Source organism: Acanthisitta chloris, unplaced genomic scaffold (genome assembly GCF_000695815.1).
Source record: "Acanthisitta chloris isolate BGI_N310 unplaced genomic scaffold, ASM69581v1 scaffold21577, whole genome shotgun sequence".
NCBI classification, from domain to species: domain Eukaryota; kingdom Metazoa; phylum Chordata; class Aves; order Passeriformes; family Acanthisittidae; genus Acanthisitta; species Acanthisitta chloris.
The window spans coordinates 5,146-23,511 of NW_008681236.1; the positions used below are offsets into that span (position 1 = coordinate 5,146).

At 41.1% G+C, this 18,366-nt stretch overlaps 1 protein-coding gene across 1 annotated transcript; it reads right to left on the reverse strand.

The window, feature by feature from the left end:
* Positions 1-282: 282 nt before the first annotated feature.
* Positions 283-17,001, reverse strand: QSOX2 (quiescin Q6 sulfhydryl oxidase 2; the record flags this gene model as incomplete). The annotated part of the gene is made up of 11 exons (XM_009078041.1): positions 283-833; positions 2,724-2,912; positions 6,746-6,896; positions 8,041-8,163; positions 9,695-9,824; positions 11,841-11,984; positions 12,666-12,811; positions 14,053-14,143; positions 14,371-14,479; positions 15,614-15,662; positions 16,901-17,001. Coding segments are annotated over 11 exons (1,784 nt in total), but the record flags the coding sequence as incomplete, so codon positions are not given.
* Positions 17,002-18,366: the final 1,365 nt, after the last annotated feature.

Consider the following 18,366-nt stretch of genomic DNA (forward strand, 5'->3'; position numbering starts at 1 on the left):
GGATTGCATAATGCAATGTTTACTCTGAAAATGAGTAAAGGATGTAGGTGGGAAGTCATGGAAAAATCTTAATGCCAAATGCAACTTTCCCTTCAGAGGACGTTTCCGTGTGCCTCGGGCAGAGATTGGGGCTCTCACAGCCACCTCTGTGCACTCAGCTCAACACCTGTGGAATGCCTCGGGAAGAGAGGGGTTTGGAACAAGGAATACTGTATAGAAAATCCCTGATCATAAATATTAAAGCTGTCTCTGGGACTGACCAGCCACAACCAAACACAACTCCTACACAGAGGAACGAGAATACTTCACTTTCCACCGCTTGGATCTCACCCGGAAAAAGAAGTACATGATCATTAAGAACAGGGATGATGCCACATAGAGGATGACACACAGGCTCATGTCTAGGTTGGAAAATCCAATGCCCAGGAAGGACACAGCCTGCCTTGTCTCTCGGAGGTTTCCTGCTGCAGCTGAGCTCCTGCCGCTACCTTGGACAGCTCCAGGGTTAGCTATTGGCTTATCCAACCCCTTGGAGCCTGAATCTAGGGGGTTTTCCTTCTCCTGCATCCCATTTTCTCTGCTTCCCCCTGATTTCTTCAGCAGGTGTTTGTCTTTCACCTCCCCTGTGTCTCCCTGCTCAGCCTCAGTGGAGTCAGTTTGGCTCTCGGCGTATTTATGGAGAATATTTTCGGTGCTGTAGTGATGCTTCAGGAACTGCAGCACTTTTTCTTCATTCCAGCTGTGCAGTCCTTTGATTTCTTCATGACATGCAGGACAAATGTCTGGAGTTGGCCACTGAACTTTGGGAAATTTGGGGTCTTCAGTCAAATCACCTGATTGGGAAAGAGCAAAAAAAAAAGAAATGAAAACTAAATATCAGAAGTGAATGAAGTGGCAAAGCTGAACTGACACTGCACAGAGTATTTTCCACTTACAGACACTGAGGTTGGCAAAAAGCAGCACGATAATGTTTGTACCAAACTAAGACAATCAGGAACAAAGTTGGAAATTCGTGTTTCCTCGTGGATGTCTCAATGCTGGTCCAAATACTTTCAAAACACAAAAACTGGCTGATCATTATTTCTCTTTTCCCTCAGGCAAAGTCTCAGCATTCCAACCCCAGCCCAAGCTCCTCCAACTGCTGCTCCAGAGGGCAGAACACCATCTGGGCCCTCCAGGGTTAACCTGAATTCTGGGGCAAAACAAACTGCTCTTTTGCACCCAGTGCTCCCTAATCCCTGAGCTGTGCCTGAGTCACAGGAGCAGCTCCAAGGCCAAACACTCTGATATTTTCTTGTTTCTGTGCTAGGAACATTTCCACCCTGAGCTTTGCAGTATTACAAACTACCTTCAGTATTTAAAAGCGATTTTCCTATTTCAGATGTATTTTCAGCTTGTTTTTTAGCCTTTAAACATGGAACAGTGTCTTGAACTTGACCTGATTTTAACATTTCAGTTGCTCACGGCTCCTTGTCTATGTGGCAAAGAGCTCAGAGCTGTAGCTGGTGCCACATCCAGTCTCACCTTAAAAACCTCCAGGGATGGGGAATCCACCACCTCCCTGGGCAGCACATTCCATATCCAACCTAAACCTCCCCTGGCAGAGCTTGAGGCTGTGCCCAGAGCACTGCATGGCACTGGGATGGCCAATGTCAATTTTGGGCATTCTGAAGCAACAGGGAATAACTCAACAGGGCACAGCCACCTCCACCTCCTGACCCAGAGGCAAAGGTGTTTTCATTGACCAACCATCATTTCTCCCTGAAAGCCAAACACATGACCACAAATCCAGAAGCAGCTTTTAAGGGTAAAAATCCATCACTGTCCCACAGAGAAATTTTAGCAAACTTAAAGAGCATAATTTAACATTATTATTTATTCCAGTGTGTTTCTACTTCTTCCTAAAAGGGCATTTTAGTGGCTGTTGCATCACCTAAATCAATATCCATGGGAGTTTTCCAATACCTTAATGTTTTAAATAAGTGTATTGCTGCACCACTTAGCAACTCCAAGCCAGGGGGAGTTGCTGTCTCTGTGTTCAGCTCAGCAAGAGGAACCAAAATTAGGAGATCTTTTTATTTCATACCTTATCATCTGCTTTTTTTTTGCCCCTCACAGAAAGGACACAAACTGTTTGTACTCACAGCAGTATTTAACACTTCATAAATCATGGGAATTTGGGGTGTATAACCACAGCAGAGCATGTTTCAGTTGTAAGCAGTGTGCATTACCCAGATCCATAACAGCAGACAGGGATTTAGTGCAAAGAGAAACCAATTTTCTTTAGTGCTTTAGTTACTTGATACCCCCAGAACAGAAAGGATTAAACACCACCAGTGTTTTAACAGCACTTTTAGGCTAACTGAAAACAGTGATCTGGAGGGGAACAGACTCACCTTAGTTTATTCCCTTGCTGAGCTGCTCACACTTCAGGTTCTTTGATCCTGACACAGTCTCTTATTCATTTGTCGTATTTTTCCATACAGAACAAACCCAAGACAGGTTTTAACAGCTATTTAAACTGCTACAGAGAGAAATGTACTTATTTTTATTCCACTGAACTCTGCTTTCCCTTTTGGATTCATCCTCCAGCAAGAGCCTCTGAGCAAACAGGTGAAATCCCAGAGGAAAAAACCCCTGGGAATGCTGTGTTTCATGACATCCCATAAAGGCACAACACTGCAGTGCCACAGTCACCTCTCGGGTGTGTTTCTCTCCCATACCTGCCAGCCTGTTGTTCACCACATTGTGTTTTTCCCAGAGCCACAGAACAGCTTGGTCCAAGGTTTTCACAGAATCCATGGACTCTTTAGCCATTTCCTCGAAATGCTGAGCACAAGCCTTGCAGCCAAAGAAGTGGTGAATGTATCTCCTCATCACCTGCAGCACAACTTGGGGATTGTCCTCAAGACCTGGGAGACAGGGGAGAGATGCATTTAGCACTGTCTGGGCAACAGAAGTTCAACAGAGACACTTCAATGCTCACACAAAGGAACTGAGGGAAAAGGAAGTGCTGCTCAATTCTTCTTCCATGCACAATTTACACCTGACTTTAGAGATCAGACACTGCTCACTGTGGTCATTGAAAGACACCCACAGCACAAGTGTCACCATACAGCACCTACACCTCATGAGGCACAGATTTTAGAGGGATGAAAAGCTTCACACAGTTGTGAGAAGAAATATCTCCCCAACAAAAGACATATTGTAAATACATAGAGAATATTGTCACTAAGTAGTTGAAGTGAGACACTTAGAAACCAAATTAATTGGCAATAAACAGAGCTTAAAGTGCTCTCAAACAGGACTTTTCCTACTTGGAAAGCTTGTCTGAGGTATCAGACAGCACAAGGAAATTATTTCCAACACATTAAGGTTCCAAAAATGCAGAGTAGTCTTAATGCCAACACAGACAAACACATATAGTCCATACAACTCTGCTCAAATTTACCCTGAACAACACATTAAAGTCAGAGTTAAAGGTCAAGTTCTTCACAGGGAAATTTCTCCTTTCAAAGAGTATCTTAAAATTTGAGGGGGGGAAAGAACTTTGCCATTCGTGAAATGAAAAGCCATTAAATTTTATCAGAGTACATGGTGAAGTTGTTAAAATGTACAAAGTCCACACTGTATGTCACAATCCTTCTGGAAGCAGAGACCAGTTCCAATATCTTGCCCAAAAACTAGATTAATATTTCTGCTGTGCATTCACCATGACATTAGTGCCTACAGTTATGGCAAAAAACCAAGAGTCAAATCCCCTCTGGTAAGTACTTCCCAAGGTGCCTGTGATGTCTGTTTGCTCCTCTAGAACTCTGAGGTATTAGAGAGCACCAGAATCTCATTAGAGTTATTAATTCCAAGGGGTTTTTTTGGCAGGCACTGACTGCACACACACAACAGCTGCTGAGCACCATTTGCACTTGCAAGAGTAAATCAGGAATTCCTCCTCAAATAAACACAAGCACATTGTTCTTTCTATACCACTCGCAGGCCTACACTGAAGATAATGCAAAAGAGTAATTAATTGAGAAGTAAACTAAGGTCTTCACAGATGGAGAACTCTGTCCTGAGCCTTTATTGTGCCATCAGGTAGTTGCTACATCTCTAAGAGGCTTGAAAACCTGTTATCATTTGTTGAAATCCTAATGGTTTCATCTCCGTCTCACAGAATTTCTGATTCATCCTTAATTGACCCAGTAAATTATGTCAAAAGGTATTTAAAACTGTGCTATCCATTACCAGGAACACACATTTGTCAAACTAAACACGTTTTATGGTGCAGATTGATCAAATCACAGCCTCCTGCTGCTGAGCACCTCCAGCATGAGGCACTTGCTACTGCTTTGGGCTTGGGGGAAAAACAATCCTCAGTGAAATCTGCTCAAAATACCAGTGTTTATCTGTTATATAGGTAAGAAATACATGAAGGTTGTTGTTCACACCTTTACTGGGAACAACAAGATGATGTTCTTAAACACAGCAGCAAAAAAAAAGTCCTTAAAGCCAAAAGGAAACCCCAAAAAGCAAACGATGTCTCCTCAGCCCTTCAGTATCTGTGACTGAACATGTAAAAACAAAGGTTGAGATTAAAGCAGATTAAATTACTGTATTAAAAACTGGAAGATAATTTTGGAATGTTGAAATTCATTTCAGGCAAAACAGTTTTACCTTCGATATGTGTTTGGAGAAAAACAACACCACAGCAAAGGTAACTATAGTAAATGATGTCCACATGGAGGAGCAGAGATTTGTACTCAAATTAGGTCTGTTCTCCTGTGCAGTGTTACCCTCAGAAAATTCACTCTGGAGGGAGATCTTTCAAATTCAGCAACAGATTAAACAAGAATCCAAAGAATCTATTTTAATGCCCATGAGCTTGTCCTATTCACACCAACAGATTCTGTTACCTAAACCCACATTTCGTATGATTAAATGTGCTCAGGACCTGATTTCCACAGTGATTTTACACATCCATCCCTGGATGTGAGCAGTTCTGTCCCAAGTTCCTTTGGATTCCCCCTTGCTGCTCCCACTGCAGGTTCAGATTTCACTGGTGAACACTGAACCACATCAAACACAGACCAATAAACCCATTTCATCCAGAAAGCCACAGCGAGTTCCCCCACACTGCCAGGAAACCATCAAGAAAAATACATCTGCTCGAAAAAAAAAAAAAAGCAAACAAACAATTGCAAAATGGCTCATTTGGTTTGTTTTTCTTTTATCAGCTCGGAGATGAATCTTCTATTAACATCTGCCATGTATCATCGTGTAATCCTCCTTTTCTCTTTCCTCCCAAACTACTGCAATTCAGGGTAACCCTAATCTTTAAAGTGGACAAGAAGCATAAAACCCTACCTGTGGTGGGAAGGATTAGGGAGTACATCATGCTTTTTAGTAGATGGGATTTAAACAAGCAATAAGGAGAGGAAAACCTCCCAAGACATAATCCCACAGTCTCAGACTGACCCAATTCTTTGGCTGTAAGAAGTGATCATCACATCTCTGTCCCGATTTACAGTCAGGGCTAAGTGTGCCAAAGAGTCCTCAGGTTCTGGGGTGTATTTTTAACTTCAGACTGATGAGAGCTCATGTTTGAAATGCAGAATTTAAGGTGTAATTTTGTATAGTTAAGTATTAAGAATCTTTTTAATCACAACAGTTTTGGCCACTGAGGTAAAAGGGGAAATGTAACTGATGTATGTGTGAGCAGCTAAAATCAGCCAGAACAAACCCTTCAAACTCACAGCATCAAACTGAAGAAATTCAACCCACTGCCCCATGAATAACAAACAAAACAAGACAAAACAAAGAGAGAAACAAAAGCCAACAACAGGAGGATTTTCTACCACAAAATCTTCCTATTCTGCAGGAGAAATACTAAGATTTGAAAGATTTTCACTGCAAACAATTCTGGACAAACACATGGATCCAGAATTTAGAGTCATAAAATACCTTTTAGCACACAATTAGCAACTGGCAAATTGCAAATGTCTGAGCTCTGTGGTAACAGTCCATCTAGAATTCTCCTATTCCTTGGAAAAGGCATTTTAAAAGCTTTAAAGGAAATAAACAGAACTCTAGCAAACAAAGCACTGAATAAAATAAACAAGAATGACAACATGTGAAGGGCAATATTTTAGCATTAGGAATTCTGTTTTCATTGGGTGAGGAAATAGATATATAACCACGTTTCTTCAATAGGTATCATCCCCAGAATATTAATATTTTGCTTCACAAGATGCTGCAAGTCTAAAAATGAACAATTTTACAGAGTGCTGGCAAAATGGTAAATCACTGCAGAGATTACTGACAGGTACATTCAGCTGAAAAAAACCCCCCAACTTCAAACAGTCATAACATTCAGTATTTAAGCAATAACATCACAGAAGGATCAGCTGATGGTTGTACATCTTTTATAGCTACTAAACTGTAGGGTTAAATCTCCCCCTGATCAAATGTAATTAGCAGTGCAACCTCAGGGAAACTGAACCATTTTCATCCCTTTTCAGGGAGCTCAGAATGTCTTTGTCTGAAATTCTCTCCCTTTTTTGCCTGCTTTATTGCTCACAGCTTTAGGGCTAGAGAGTTTATTTTCCACATCTCTAAGGCAGGAGGAATTGTCAGGCTTTTCTCCTCCTGCTGCAGCCAAGCTCTGACCCCTGCTGGTACAGCCCTGCAGCCACTCTCCTGCACAAATGAAGTAGCTGAGGATTTGCACACCCCAAAATGTGCTGTTTACCTGTATTTAGCAGAGCTTTGGGTCTCAGTGCAGCTTGAACGGTGAGAGTGTGGAACAGCTTCCAGAGGGAGCAGCTGTAACCCCTCAGCTCTGGTCTGCTGCCCTGGCAGCCAACCCACTGAGCCTTCTTGGTGAGAAATATCCCAGAAATCTGAAAGAAAAGAGATGTATTTAAGATACATTTATGTCCCAGAGCTGCACCTATACCGAATGGAGCAGCAGTTGCAGCTGATCCTGCCCTGAGGTGATCTGAGGGCACAGAACAGACACTGACTCTGCACTTGTTGCTAATAAGCTCATGCTTAAGGCAAATTAAATTTAGACTTAGAACTATCCTCAAGTGTGATCTACTCCGATGCATCTTTAGAAAACTCATCCCTCTTGCACCAAACACAAATGCACTCACTGATGTCAAACCCACTAACATTAGTCTGACAGAGCATATCAAGTAGATTAACTTGTGAAGGTTTTTCAAGCACAGCATGAACATAACACACACAAGTATCATTGTGAACTCTGACAGAGCTACAGTTTCCTTGTCCTATTAAAAATTCCTTCTTATCCCACAAGGCTCATGTGACTCACAGCCTTAACAGGGTGAGATGTAGCAGATTAATGGTTGGACTTGATGATCCCAGAGGTCTCCTCCCACCTTGATGATTCTATGTACAATTCACTATTATTTCTTCTTAGAACAAACCCATTATTTATTCCTTACACCTAAGAGCCAGGGTAAGATTTTAGTGGCTGAGACTTCTCTCTCTGCTTCCTGAAACACATAGGAGGTTTCCACACTTCAGATACCAGCTAGGTTAGAAAAGACTCTTGTTCAGTTGTGTGCAAAGACAGCTCTGCCACAGGGCTCAGGAATTCCAGCAAGGCCTTTGTGTGCCAGGAAAGTGAAGATGATTTGGGGAATAATGCCCATTCCAGCAGGGAAACTTCCCATCACTTGACCTCTGACCTTCAAGAGAGTCCTGCTGATAGGCACAGCACAGCAATCCACAAACACCCACTGGGAATGCTGCATCACTGGGAGCTGACATCAGGGAACACACACTGCTTGCTCACTACAAACCCAAGCCAGGATTGTGTGTTTCAAATCTCTCATTTCAATTTCTTCATGTAGATGAGGGTTTTTTTGCCTCTGGTAATGACTTCCCTTTATTTTCATTTTAACCTTCTTATAACTCCATTATGCCTGAGGGACCATCAGTAAGTCATGTCTTAGATTTAGAGAGAATCTTATCCTTTCCTAATGCAGTGTTTTACTCTGCAAACCAGGCACAGCTTACCCGCATTTTGTTGTTGACCAGATCTAGGATAGCATCATAAGGGATTTTGTCTAATGGAAGGCTCACCAGCCACTCCTGCAAGGTCTCTAACAACTTCACCACAGGCTGACGGCCAGGAAACAGCTGAGGAAAGGAAAAAAAAAAACAAGAGAGAAAATATTTTAAAGCGCAAATCTCATTAGTAGCAAGACATTATTGTCTTTTTCTAAGTGTTTTTCCTGGCTTCAAAGTGCTTCAGGGGTTGTTTTCTTGTGAGCAAATTAATTGCTTGTTCTTGCTTGCAGCCATAAAACTTTCTCACACTTTACTTGTGCATAAAAAATTAACAAGTTGTATGTGCAAAATGGTAAAAATTAAGCTAATGAAGAAATACTATGGAGTAACTTGATAGATTACATAGAATTTTGCCTGAAAGTAATTTAGTTCAGAATAGAGTGAAACACTTCAGGGATCAGAGGCTAAAATCCTCACTCTTAGAAAACTTTGGGTTAGATTCCTGTAAATTTAGTAGTTGGTTATGCAGAAGAGCATTTTCCTGTTCCTATATGTAATGGTGATTTCCAAAGGGATTTGGGAACAGTGACTTCCTTACCTTGGAACTCACAGATGTGACAGTCTGTGAGGAACTGTAAGCCAGGAATAATGCCATTATTTCACACCAGAAATGCTATTTTGCCCAAATGCTGGTTGTAACTCCTACAGAATTAAGACCAGTATGCCTGAAAATCCTTTAGGGCCCTTCCAGAGGGAGCAAGATTTCAGTAAGGACAATTCCCCAAGCAGGGAACCAGAGACCTCTGTGACTGGGGATTTACCAGCACTGTAAATGCTGTGCAACAGGAGGAGAGGATCAACAGCTACCCTGAAGAGAACATTCCCAATCCTGCACTAGCAGCCAGAGGCAGATGCCATCAGCTGGCCCGGAGCCACCAGGGTCACAGAGCATGTTTTAGGGATAACATGATGAAAATATCACCACCACTTTCTTAAAGAAATTAGGCCAGCTAGAGATTTGGGGTGGCTGGGCAAGGAACTGCCTGATTTACAGCTACATCCACAGATTGTGAATTGGTTCATCTAAGCCTCGTTATGCCCTTAAATAATTACTGATTCACCTGTGAAAATAAAGCACAGTGTTAGCTCCACAGTAAGGAACTATAGAGATATTGGTCACTCCAGTGAGTTGGCATTTTAAAGTGAAATTGCTTTATACTTTTTCATGTCACATTATTTAGGCAAAGTTACTCACATGTCTAAGCAGAACACATTTGTCAGGTATGCATTAATGAAATCCCAAAGTCAAGAATGAAATGTAAACCAAAGGTTGTTTTAATCCCATTTGGTTGCAATAGCCATTTAGCTTGAAAATCTGATAAATGGACTATATTTAGTATTTGTTCATTTTGCTGCAGAGTTTTTAAGCTTTAGTTAATTTTTAGCCCTCTAAGATGAAATTAAAATCTAAATGTGTCAGAACAGCATAAAATCCCTTAAAAAGAACATTTCTATAAACCCACAAAGCTCTTTTTTCAGCCACTAAGGACATAGATACTTAACCATTGTGAAAGACATTTTGAGAGACTTATGCCCCATAATAAATTTCAGGTGAAAGTCACATTACTCTCACAAATAATCACAGGCTACAAGTGTCTACCTTGGCAGAGACGGTGACAAAATCCTTGAAGGTCTTGAGCTCAGCTCCCTCAAGCATCTTGTGTGTGGCAAGCTCCACCCTGAGCAGGTAATGCAATCCTGACTCAAGGTCAGCCATGTACAGCTTGGACCTGGAACACACATACATCAGGGCATAATGTGGCAGGTTCCTTCTGCTCATTTCCTCACCAGTCATCAAGGTAAAATTGCTATAGAATAGGTGTCATTACCAGCTCAGCACTGAGCACTCCACAGGGATTGCAGCTGTCCTGGGAAGGCACACTCAGGGCTCAGTCTGGTGACTCTCACTGAGCCTCACAGGGCTTGCTTGGTTCAGAGTTGAGACAAAGGAGGCACAGACACACACAAGAAGTTGTTGTTTTTCTATCTGAGTAAACTTTGTGTCTTCCAGCCAGCTTTACCCTGTGATGAAATTACAGCCCTGGCATTGGCAACAGGGAAATTACAGCTTCCCTGCTGGGTTGACCACAAACAGCAAAATGACATGGTAGGAACACAGGGAGAGTTGTGTGCAACAACTGCACATTACACACTGAGCACAGGTACAAACAGCCCTGAAAACACCAATGTGGAAAGGACTAACTCTAGAAATCCTCTCCCAAATGCAGTAGTTTCACTGCAGGTTCTTTATGTACAAGTTTAACCACACCAGCTCTGAGGAGAGAATTAAGCACTTTATGACAGATACAAGTAAACCACATAAAACAAATCAAAGATTTAAAAGTTCCTTCTCACACCCAAGTATCTTCATAACAAAATCACATTGTAAAGTAAAAATGCATCAAGCACGTGAGCACAATTCTTTCTGAGTGGAAACTGCAGACAGGAGGAGACAACAAACAGAAGTTCACAGAGTTATCAGAGTCAACACTTGTGAGAGTTCAGCACCACTGTTGCTTCTAAAAACAGAATGAAGACACAATCACTCAAGGAACTGCCTGGCCTCACCTCCTAAATAACCTGCAGGAAAGAACACATTAAAATGCAGAATAATCTATACCTTAACAACACAAACTACAGACTCATTCTGAATGGATCTCCTTAATTAATAAGGTACTCACTTGAATTTTAAGACAGCAAAATTCTGCTTCAAGTTTCTCAAAGAAAGAGATATCCACATGAATGCAGGAGGTTCTCCCAAAGGATCCTATTTAGAAGGTACTTGGGCTGGAGATTCATGTCAACAGGATTTTGTCTTGCTGGAAAAGCAGCTCAATTTAACTAAGTTGTTTTGCTAAGAGAATGTTTCATATAAAGTATTTTCTAATAGGCACTGAAAGAAGATGACACTAATAGTGTCTGTGAAAGGAAAATAAGTACTAAAGCACTCAGTCCTACATCTTTTCCATCTAAAGATGCTGAGGGATTATCTCTCTGCAGAGGCTTTACATCCTTCTCTTCAACAGACAAAGAGGGTGAAGATAAACCTTATGGATTTGAGATGATAAACATCTTTTACAGTGACTTTAGGATTTTCTGTTATTCTTGCATTTGGCAACACATTTTAGTGGGTTTTGCTTCACTGCTATACACACACAATTCTCCTGGTCTACAGAAATCTCACAGCTTGCTCATTTACTAGCTATTTTTTCAGGGCACTGATGACTTACTGAATGTTTCCAGCAATTCCAATCAGTGACCACTATGCTTCAGTCCTTGTTTTGAAGCCAACTGAGTATTTAACACTACTTTTTGAGAAGAATATTCCTTCCATAGCAGTGTTTACTAAACACAGAGTACTGACAGCCCTCAATAATTTCTCCTCTGAACTGTCTGAAGAGCTGTTCACAATTGTAGAGAAGTTCTAACCTTGATGTTGGAACTGAACCAATTCACAAGTGTGAGCTGAATGAAGTTGGAGCAGCAGCTGAAAGCTCTGATCTGAGTTTTGAGGCTGTAATCTCTCCAGTTTTAAGCATGAACACCTTTCATTTTACTCAGCAGAATGCAGAACATTCCTTAGTGATCAACTTGCTCAACTCCAGGCACATCCTCTGGGATAGAATGAAGTAACATTTGGAAGTGCATGAGAAATTTACAATAAAATACAGCACAGCTTCCCACACGGCAAGAAAATCTGCAGTTTCGATAAGCAAGTTGATCTGCAAATCAAAAGTATCACTTACTTATCAAACTCCTTCCAGACCCTTGTTTCTGTGCTCTCCTCTCTGTTCTCTGCAGCAGGCAGCTGGAGGGGCAGGAGAAGTTTTTTCCTTACACCTGGCAGTGACTTTAAATATGAAGAAAAGAAAGATCGTAGAGGCTTCAAACTGCAAAGAAATGAACAAAGAGAGATCAATTTCCAGCTCAGACTAAGTGATGTCCAAAGCAAAGGAGTATATTTATAAAAACAAGACATTCACTCTGGTTTATGTTTTGCAGTCCTAGGTATGTTTTGATACACAGTGAAAGGAAATAATGTTCAGTTTAGGAGTAACAAATGATTTGGATCAGTGGAGGCAAATTCCATTCAAAGTAAGAACAAATAATGTTCACTCAAACATCAGTTCACCTTCTACAGACAATGTTCATGTGAAGAAATATTTTGACTTAGAATCATAGAATCAATCAGGTTGGAAAAGACCTCTAAGATCATTAAGACCAACCCTACCATAGTTACTAGACCATGGGCACTGCTGGCTCCTTTTCAGCTTCCTGTCTATCCAATCAAGTGTTTTAGATTTTAATGCTTCATTTATTTTATTCCCAGGTTTTTTCCTTTCAGAAGTACCACAGTAATAGGTTAAAGCTCTGAACAGGCAACAGTGGTAAGCAAAGCACTATTAGGTCTCTTATTGATAGCAGAGGTAACACAACTTCAGTCAAACAATGTATTGATGACATGCCAGGACACAATGTCATATAGATGCAAGAGGAGGTGATGGAATAATTTACTTTGTTTTATAGCTTCAGTGAACCTCCCCATAATCCTCAGAGAGAGAATTACTCACTTGTTAATTAATCCATGGGACCCATTTGGCTGCACCAGGTAGCAGGAGGGGACTGAGGTCACCCCCAGTTTCTCAAGCAAAGGCTTATCAAAGTTCAGTGCTCTCTTCACGATGATGTTTTCATACTGGATCAAGTCTAAGATAACCTGAGCAATGAAAAGATGACATGAATTATCTATTGATCAAGGAATACCCAATCTTGTAGGACAAGACACATAAACAGGTGAAGTGCATCATCCTTGAAGGCATCATTAAGCCGTTCACCAGGGAGTGCTGCCACAAGGGTTCTGTGCAACTAACAATTTCACTTCTCTGGAAATTATTACTCCTATTTTGCTTTTTTTTTATCATTTTCCTTGGTCTGTCCTGAGCTTGTCTTCCTTCATTCCATCAGTGATGACACCTGCTTGGCCTTTCCTTCTCCAGCACTTGGGACTCCTATTAGGTTTGTCCTTACTGTCTTATATGGCAAACATGAAAACAATATTATTTTCTATTTCCCTAATCTATAAAGCTAAAATACAACAGAACATGAGCAGATACTTCTCCTCCGAAGGCAGACTCCACTTGGTGCTAATTAGATGACTCTCAGTCTCCCCTGAAACAGCAGGTGATAAAATCAAAGTGAGTGTGATAAAAAGCTGAAGAACTTTATACTCTTCACGTTTCCTTTCTACAGCAGCACCCACTTGGATCAACACAGCAGCTCCCATTCTGTAGCCACTGGATGTTTCTACACAACTATGCCTAGATAATGATGCCATTTATTTTCTTCCCTTAGACTAGATCTTGGCAGCAAGAAAAAGCAACAGTTGTCTGAGCTAACAGCTCATTAGGTGGGGAAATGATGCCAAATCAAATATTTTATTGGGGGGTGGGAAGTAAAAAACAAAAACTTCCAGTTCCTCTGTGTCTCAGAGATATAATAATTTTATGCAATGTAATTTACACATGAAGAAAGGGAACCAGAGATTTTAGACTGCTATAAACAGTTGGAATCATAAAAGTTGCCCAGAAGAATTAATATATAAATGGTTCTGTAGCAGCAATAACAATAATGGAAACCAACACAATTTTCGTTGTGATCTTCCAAATATTGAAAGGAAAACAACTGTGCTATCAATGAAAGTGATAAATTAATCTTCTACTACAACAGGAATGGCAGAAGTTAACATGACATCACTTTCTTTTGTAAGCAAGTTCCTCTGTGTGGCTGAACACCAGAGCCCTCTCTAATCCCTTGGCTTTGTCCTCCCTCCAACATGCACGACCTGCCCTCCACGACCCCTGAGTTCAGGCCTGTGATCACAGGGTTTGGTGCTTGGCTCAATAACCCCAAACTCAGCTGTTTGCTGACATTCATTCAGTTGTGTCACTCCCACGTTACCTCTCGCCCGACGTAGGAGCTGTTACTTTCGAACACGATGGCAGTGTAGTGGTGGCTGTTCTTGTCCAACAGAGAAGGAATATCACTGGACCTTTAAAGAAAAGTTTAGCAGAGGTAAGTGCAATACATCCACTGCTATCCATGGGATTTCCTTGTGCAGTCTCTCAGCAGGACTTGATGATCTAAGAGGTCTCTGCCAACCTTGATGATTTGATGACAGCAAGAAAAAAGCTCATTGCATCTTTAACAGGACCTTCTACAATGCATTTATTTAACTGATTAAACACACAGCAGTGACATTTGCAACAAGGAACTTACAGAACTGGGTCCAGTTGTGGGCAAGCAGGTGGTCTGACCTCCTGGGAATGGTTCTGTAAGAAGTCAATCATCATCTGACGAACTGTTTGCAGCTCTCGATCTGCTCCTGCTGAGAACAGGTCACAAAAAAACCACAACCCTTCAGAAAACTGGGGAAAAAAAAAAATCACTCTTACATCCAGGTTTTCTGGGCATGGGAGTCTTCTCATGCTTTTCTGTGCCAGGTTTTTATTTTCAATTTAGATTTGAACTCCAATTGGGCTGAAGGACATGGAGTAAGGATTTAGTTGTAGGATTTGATTTAGATGCTGGAATCATATTTAAAAGCTGTCATCCCACCCCAAAATTAATAAAACCTCAAGACTTTTCCAAATCTATCCATCTGCCTTGCTGATTTTTTCCTCAAACAACACTTCATTCCCAATCTGTGCTCATTGCCACAATAGCTGCTGTGGGAAAAGTTCAGGAACTTAGCTGCAATAAGGATATTCATCATGAATTAATGACTGCAATGGTATATCATCCCTACCCAGTGGGTCAGGTGATGCTAAAGAGCTATGGAACAACATGAGGGAATAACTGAGGTGTGAGAATATTTTGTTTGCCTCAAAAGGAACAAATTACAGGCAGAAATTACCACAAATACCCCAAAGTAACAGGTACAACTCTGGTTCTCTTGCCTACGAAGGGTTAATGGTGCAGGTGGTCTCTCCCCTGACCTCTGGCCTCTTAAATGTTAATCCATTGAAAGAGACAACATTACTTTTGTCCCCAGACAAACACCTCAAGCTGTGATCCTGTCACACACAGGGATAAGCCTGTTTGAGTTAGCCAACACGTGAATAGAGGCTCTCCCAGTACAATCCAGGACGCCTGGGAAGAGGCTGAGCACATCAAAAAGCACCAGAGTCAGGACTGTGCAAATTGGATCTGATGCTGATGAGGTGTGTGTGGTGGGAAAAAAAGGAATTGAAAAAAAAATGATCAAACCATTTGTGAAAATTAAGAATTACACTACAAAAATGAGTAATTTGAACTCTGAGTTCTTGAATAAATGTTTTGCCTGTCTAAAATTCTGCCTAAAATTCATACAGTACTTGGAATAGCCTGTCTTAAAGAGCTGTTTAGTGTCCATCCTATCTCTGTCCAAACTAATTGCCAGGCAAAGAGATTTTTGCTTGTTGTGTGACACAGCCCAGAGGAAAAACTGCTTTGAGGATTTCTTACAGTTAGATTTTCTTACCTTGGTAATTTTCTCCAGTAGTAAACTGCTTTGTAAATGCTTTGAAGTACTGTGTGGGAGAAGAGAAAAGTCAGTGCATCAGACAAAAAGCTCAGTTTGGGAACAAAAATGGCTTTTAATCGACTTTTTACAGCTCTAACTACAAAACACTTTATCTGTTCAGAAGAGTTTTCCCTCTTAGACTACAAGTTCCAAAGGCCTCACCCTACCCTATCTGAAAGTAACTCACACCTACCAGTCCAAACTCTGGTAACAACGAAGCCACTTTTAGAGTAAAAATCCCCTAATGCATAATTCAATATTAGATATTGATCCTGTACTGCAAACATTAACTCGAACACAAATGAACTGATTACCAGATCAGTCCTAACAACTCTGTGTATACTTGGAACACTATTCACATTTTCCCAACTCCCTCCAGTGGTTAAACAGGATATTTGACCGAGCTTAGCTGCCTCCTGCTATGGAAAACAACATGGGAAAGATTCAGTGTCTAATAAAGAGGATGTTACGATTTAAACTTGGAAGATTAAAAAAGTATTGTACCTTCTATCAGGGTAAAAGGTCACAAATCCTACAGTGAAATGTCTCCTGTTCCCTCTCCTGTCAGCACAGAGTTTATTCAATCCTCTCCAACACCACATTCTGCTCATACTTCTGGTTCACAATGTGATTGTTCAGATTGGCAACGGCAGAGAAGGTAAAAATCTCATTTAGGCCTCAAAAGGAGCAATGGCAGATCCTTTTGGCTAACACAAGATCCTTTCAAAAGCCAATTTAAGCACATTATAAAATTAATTAGAAAATCATTGAAGGACCAATCAAGGGTAAATTTTTAATTGGCTATGAAATCAGCTGTTTTCATGAGGCAATTTCAATGTGTTCCCTTTCTCATACCAAAACCACTGTTAATAATCAGGAACACCTGAATGTGTAAAGTATTTAAACAAATTATTATTTAAGTAATCTATTAAAATAGGTGGTATGTAAATCTGACAACATGGTACTTTCCACAGTGGAATCTTCTGCCAGTAAGGACTGTTCAGATCCAGCACTGAGGACTGAGTTCCTGCTATCAACAGCTGCATCAGCTCTTGAATTCAGGAAAAAAAACCCTCAAATTAGTCTTTTATCAACTCTGCAGTTTTCTCAGCAAAGCAATGCAAAAGTCCTGCCAGAGAACAACCAGTCACACGAAATGTCATGGTTTCAGTCACTCTAAACCATGCAGCTAGTTTAGCTTTATTATAACAATGCATTCCCTCGGGCAGGATGTTCCTCACTCACCCTGAAGGTTGGGTAGTAGTGAATACCATACTCTTTGCAGGTCTCATAGTTCTCTTCATCCCCACAATCCAGCACACCAACCCGAATGGCAGATTCCCAGTCTGGAAAGAAAGATAACTTTCAGTTCCCAGCAGAAGTGATGCCAGATGCCAACTGATGGATGTCCTGCTTCCCCCACAGACACCAGCAGCAGGACTCAGATTCCACTGGCATCACCTCCAGCCTTCACCAGATTCTCATTTGCTCTTCCTTTCTGTCCCCAAGTGTAACACAATCTACTGCTCTTTAAAATAACCAAACCCTCCATGGTTTTCTTGGCTGCATCAGTGTTTTCAAGGCCCCTAAACAAGAGGAATCCAAACACACAATGGAGCAGTTTCAGGGCTGAAGACACCTACTGACTCCAGGAAGATGCAACTAGGCCCATCCCAACCAACACTGTGTGTATTCCCCAGTTTTCCTCACTAGCTCTGCTCATAAAATCAGGCAAACAGAATCCAGAGCTGAGTAAAATTCACCCAGCAGTTATTCATCCACATGGCTGCCAATTACAAACCCATAAATATGACACATCTTCTTAACAAGCTGTTTTTCCCCAAACTTACACACAACCCTGAGCTCTGCTGAAATGTGTTTACCTGTCAGGATGGTTCAGGAATGCACTAGATATATCTCACAAAACACCTGAGTTTTAACCAGAGTACTGAACAGCTGAGTTTGAGCATCACTGTGAGTTTGCTTTCAACATGTTTCATAGCAATAACCACAAGAGTTCAAGTATTTCTATAAATATGCTTATACAACTTCAATAAAAGCTTTCAGCTAACATAGTTTTCCTTCCCTTTTTTTTTTTTCTGGGAACTTATCTTTCTGAGCAATCACTTAAAGGAAGAACCACTCCAAGAGACTCCTTAAACAGTCCTTTTTTAAAGCCAAGTTAAATCAAATCAGGATGTGAAGGTTCCCCACAATTCCCAAGCACCAATAAAATTTACAAAGCAGTAAAATTAAACTTGCTTTTATAGCAAAGAGCATGAAAGCTTCATCAAGTTCAAGAGCTGATGGGCAGTTGCAATGCCTAGCTGCTTTTGAAATGTAGCTTGACCTTTATTTGTCTTTGAGGAGGATGTGGCAGCTGAGGGAGAGTTTCAGTTGTGCTGAACATGCCAAGAGCTGAGTGGGCACCAGGAGGGACTGCAAACATGCTGGAGCAGATGGACATGTATTCACAGCAGCACAAAAGATACAACAGTCTATTTCATCAGCTAAAAAGCAAAATACAAAAGGAAAGTTTGGCTTCTGGGTATCTCTCTCATTCAACTTGCCCCACTCCTCCTCCTTTTTCCACCTGTCTGGATCCTCCTCCACGCCATGAATAGGAGCTCTATGGTCCCAATGCAAATAGTCCAGGAACAACAAAGCACCAGTTAAACACTGGGTTAAAGAGCACCAGCTGGGATGTGTGC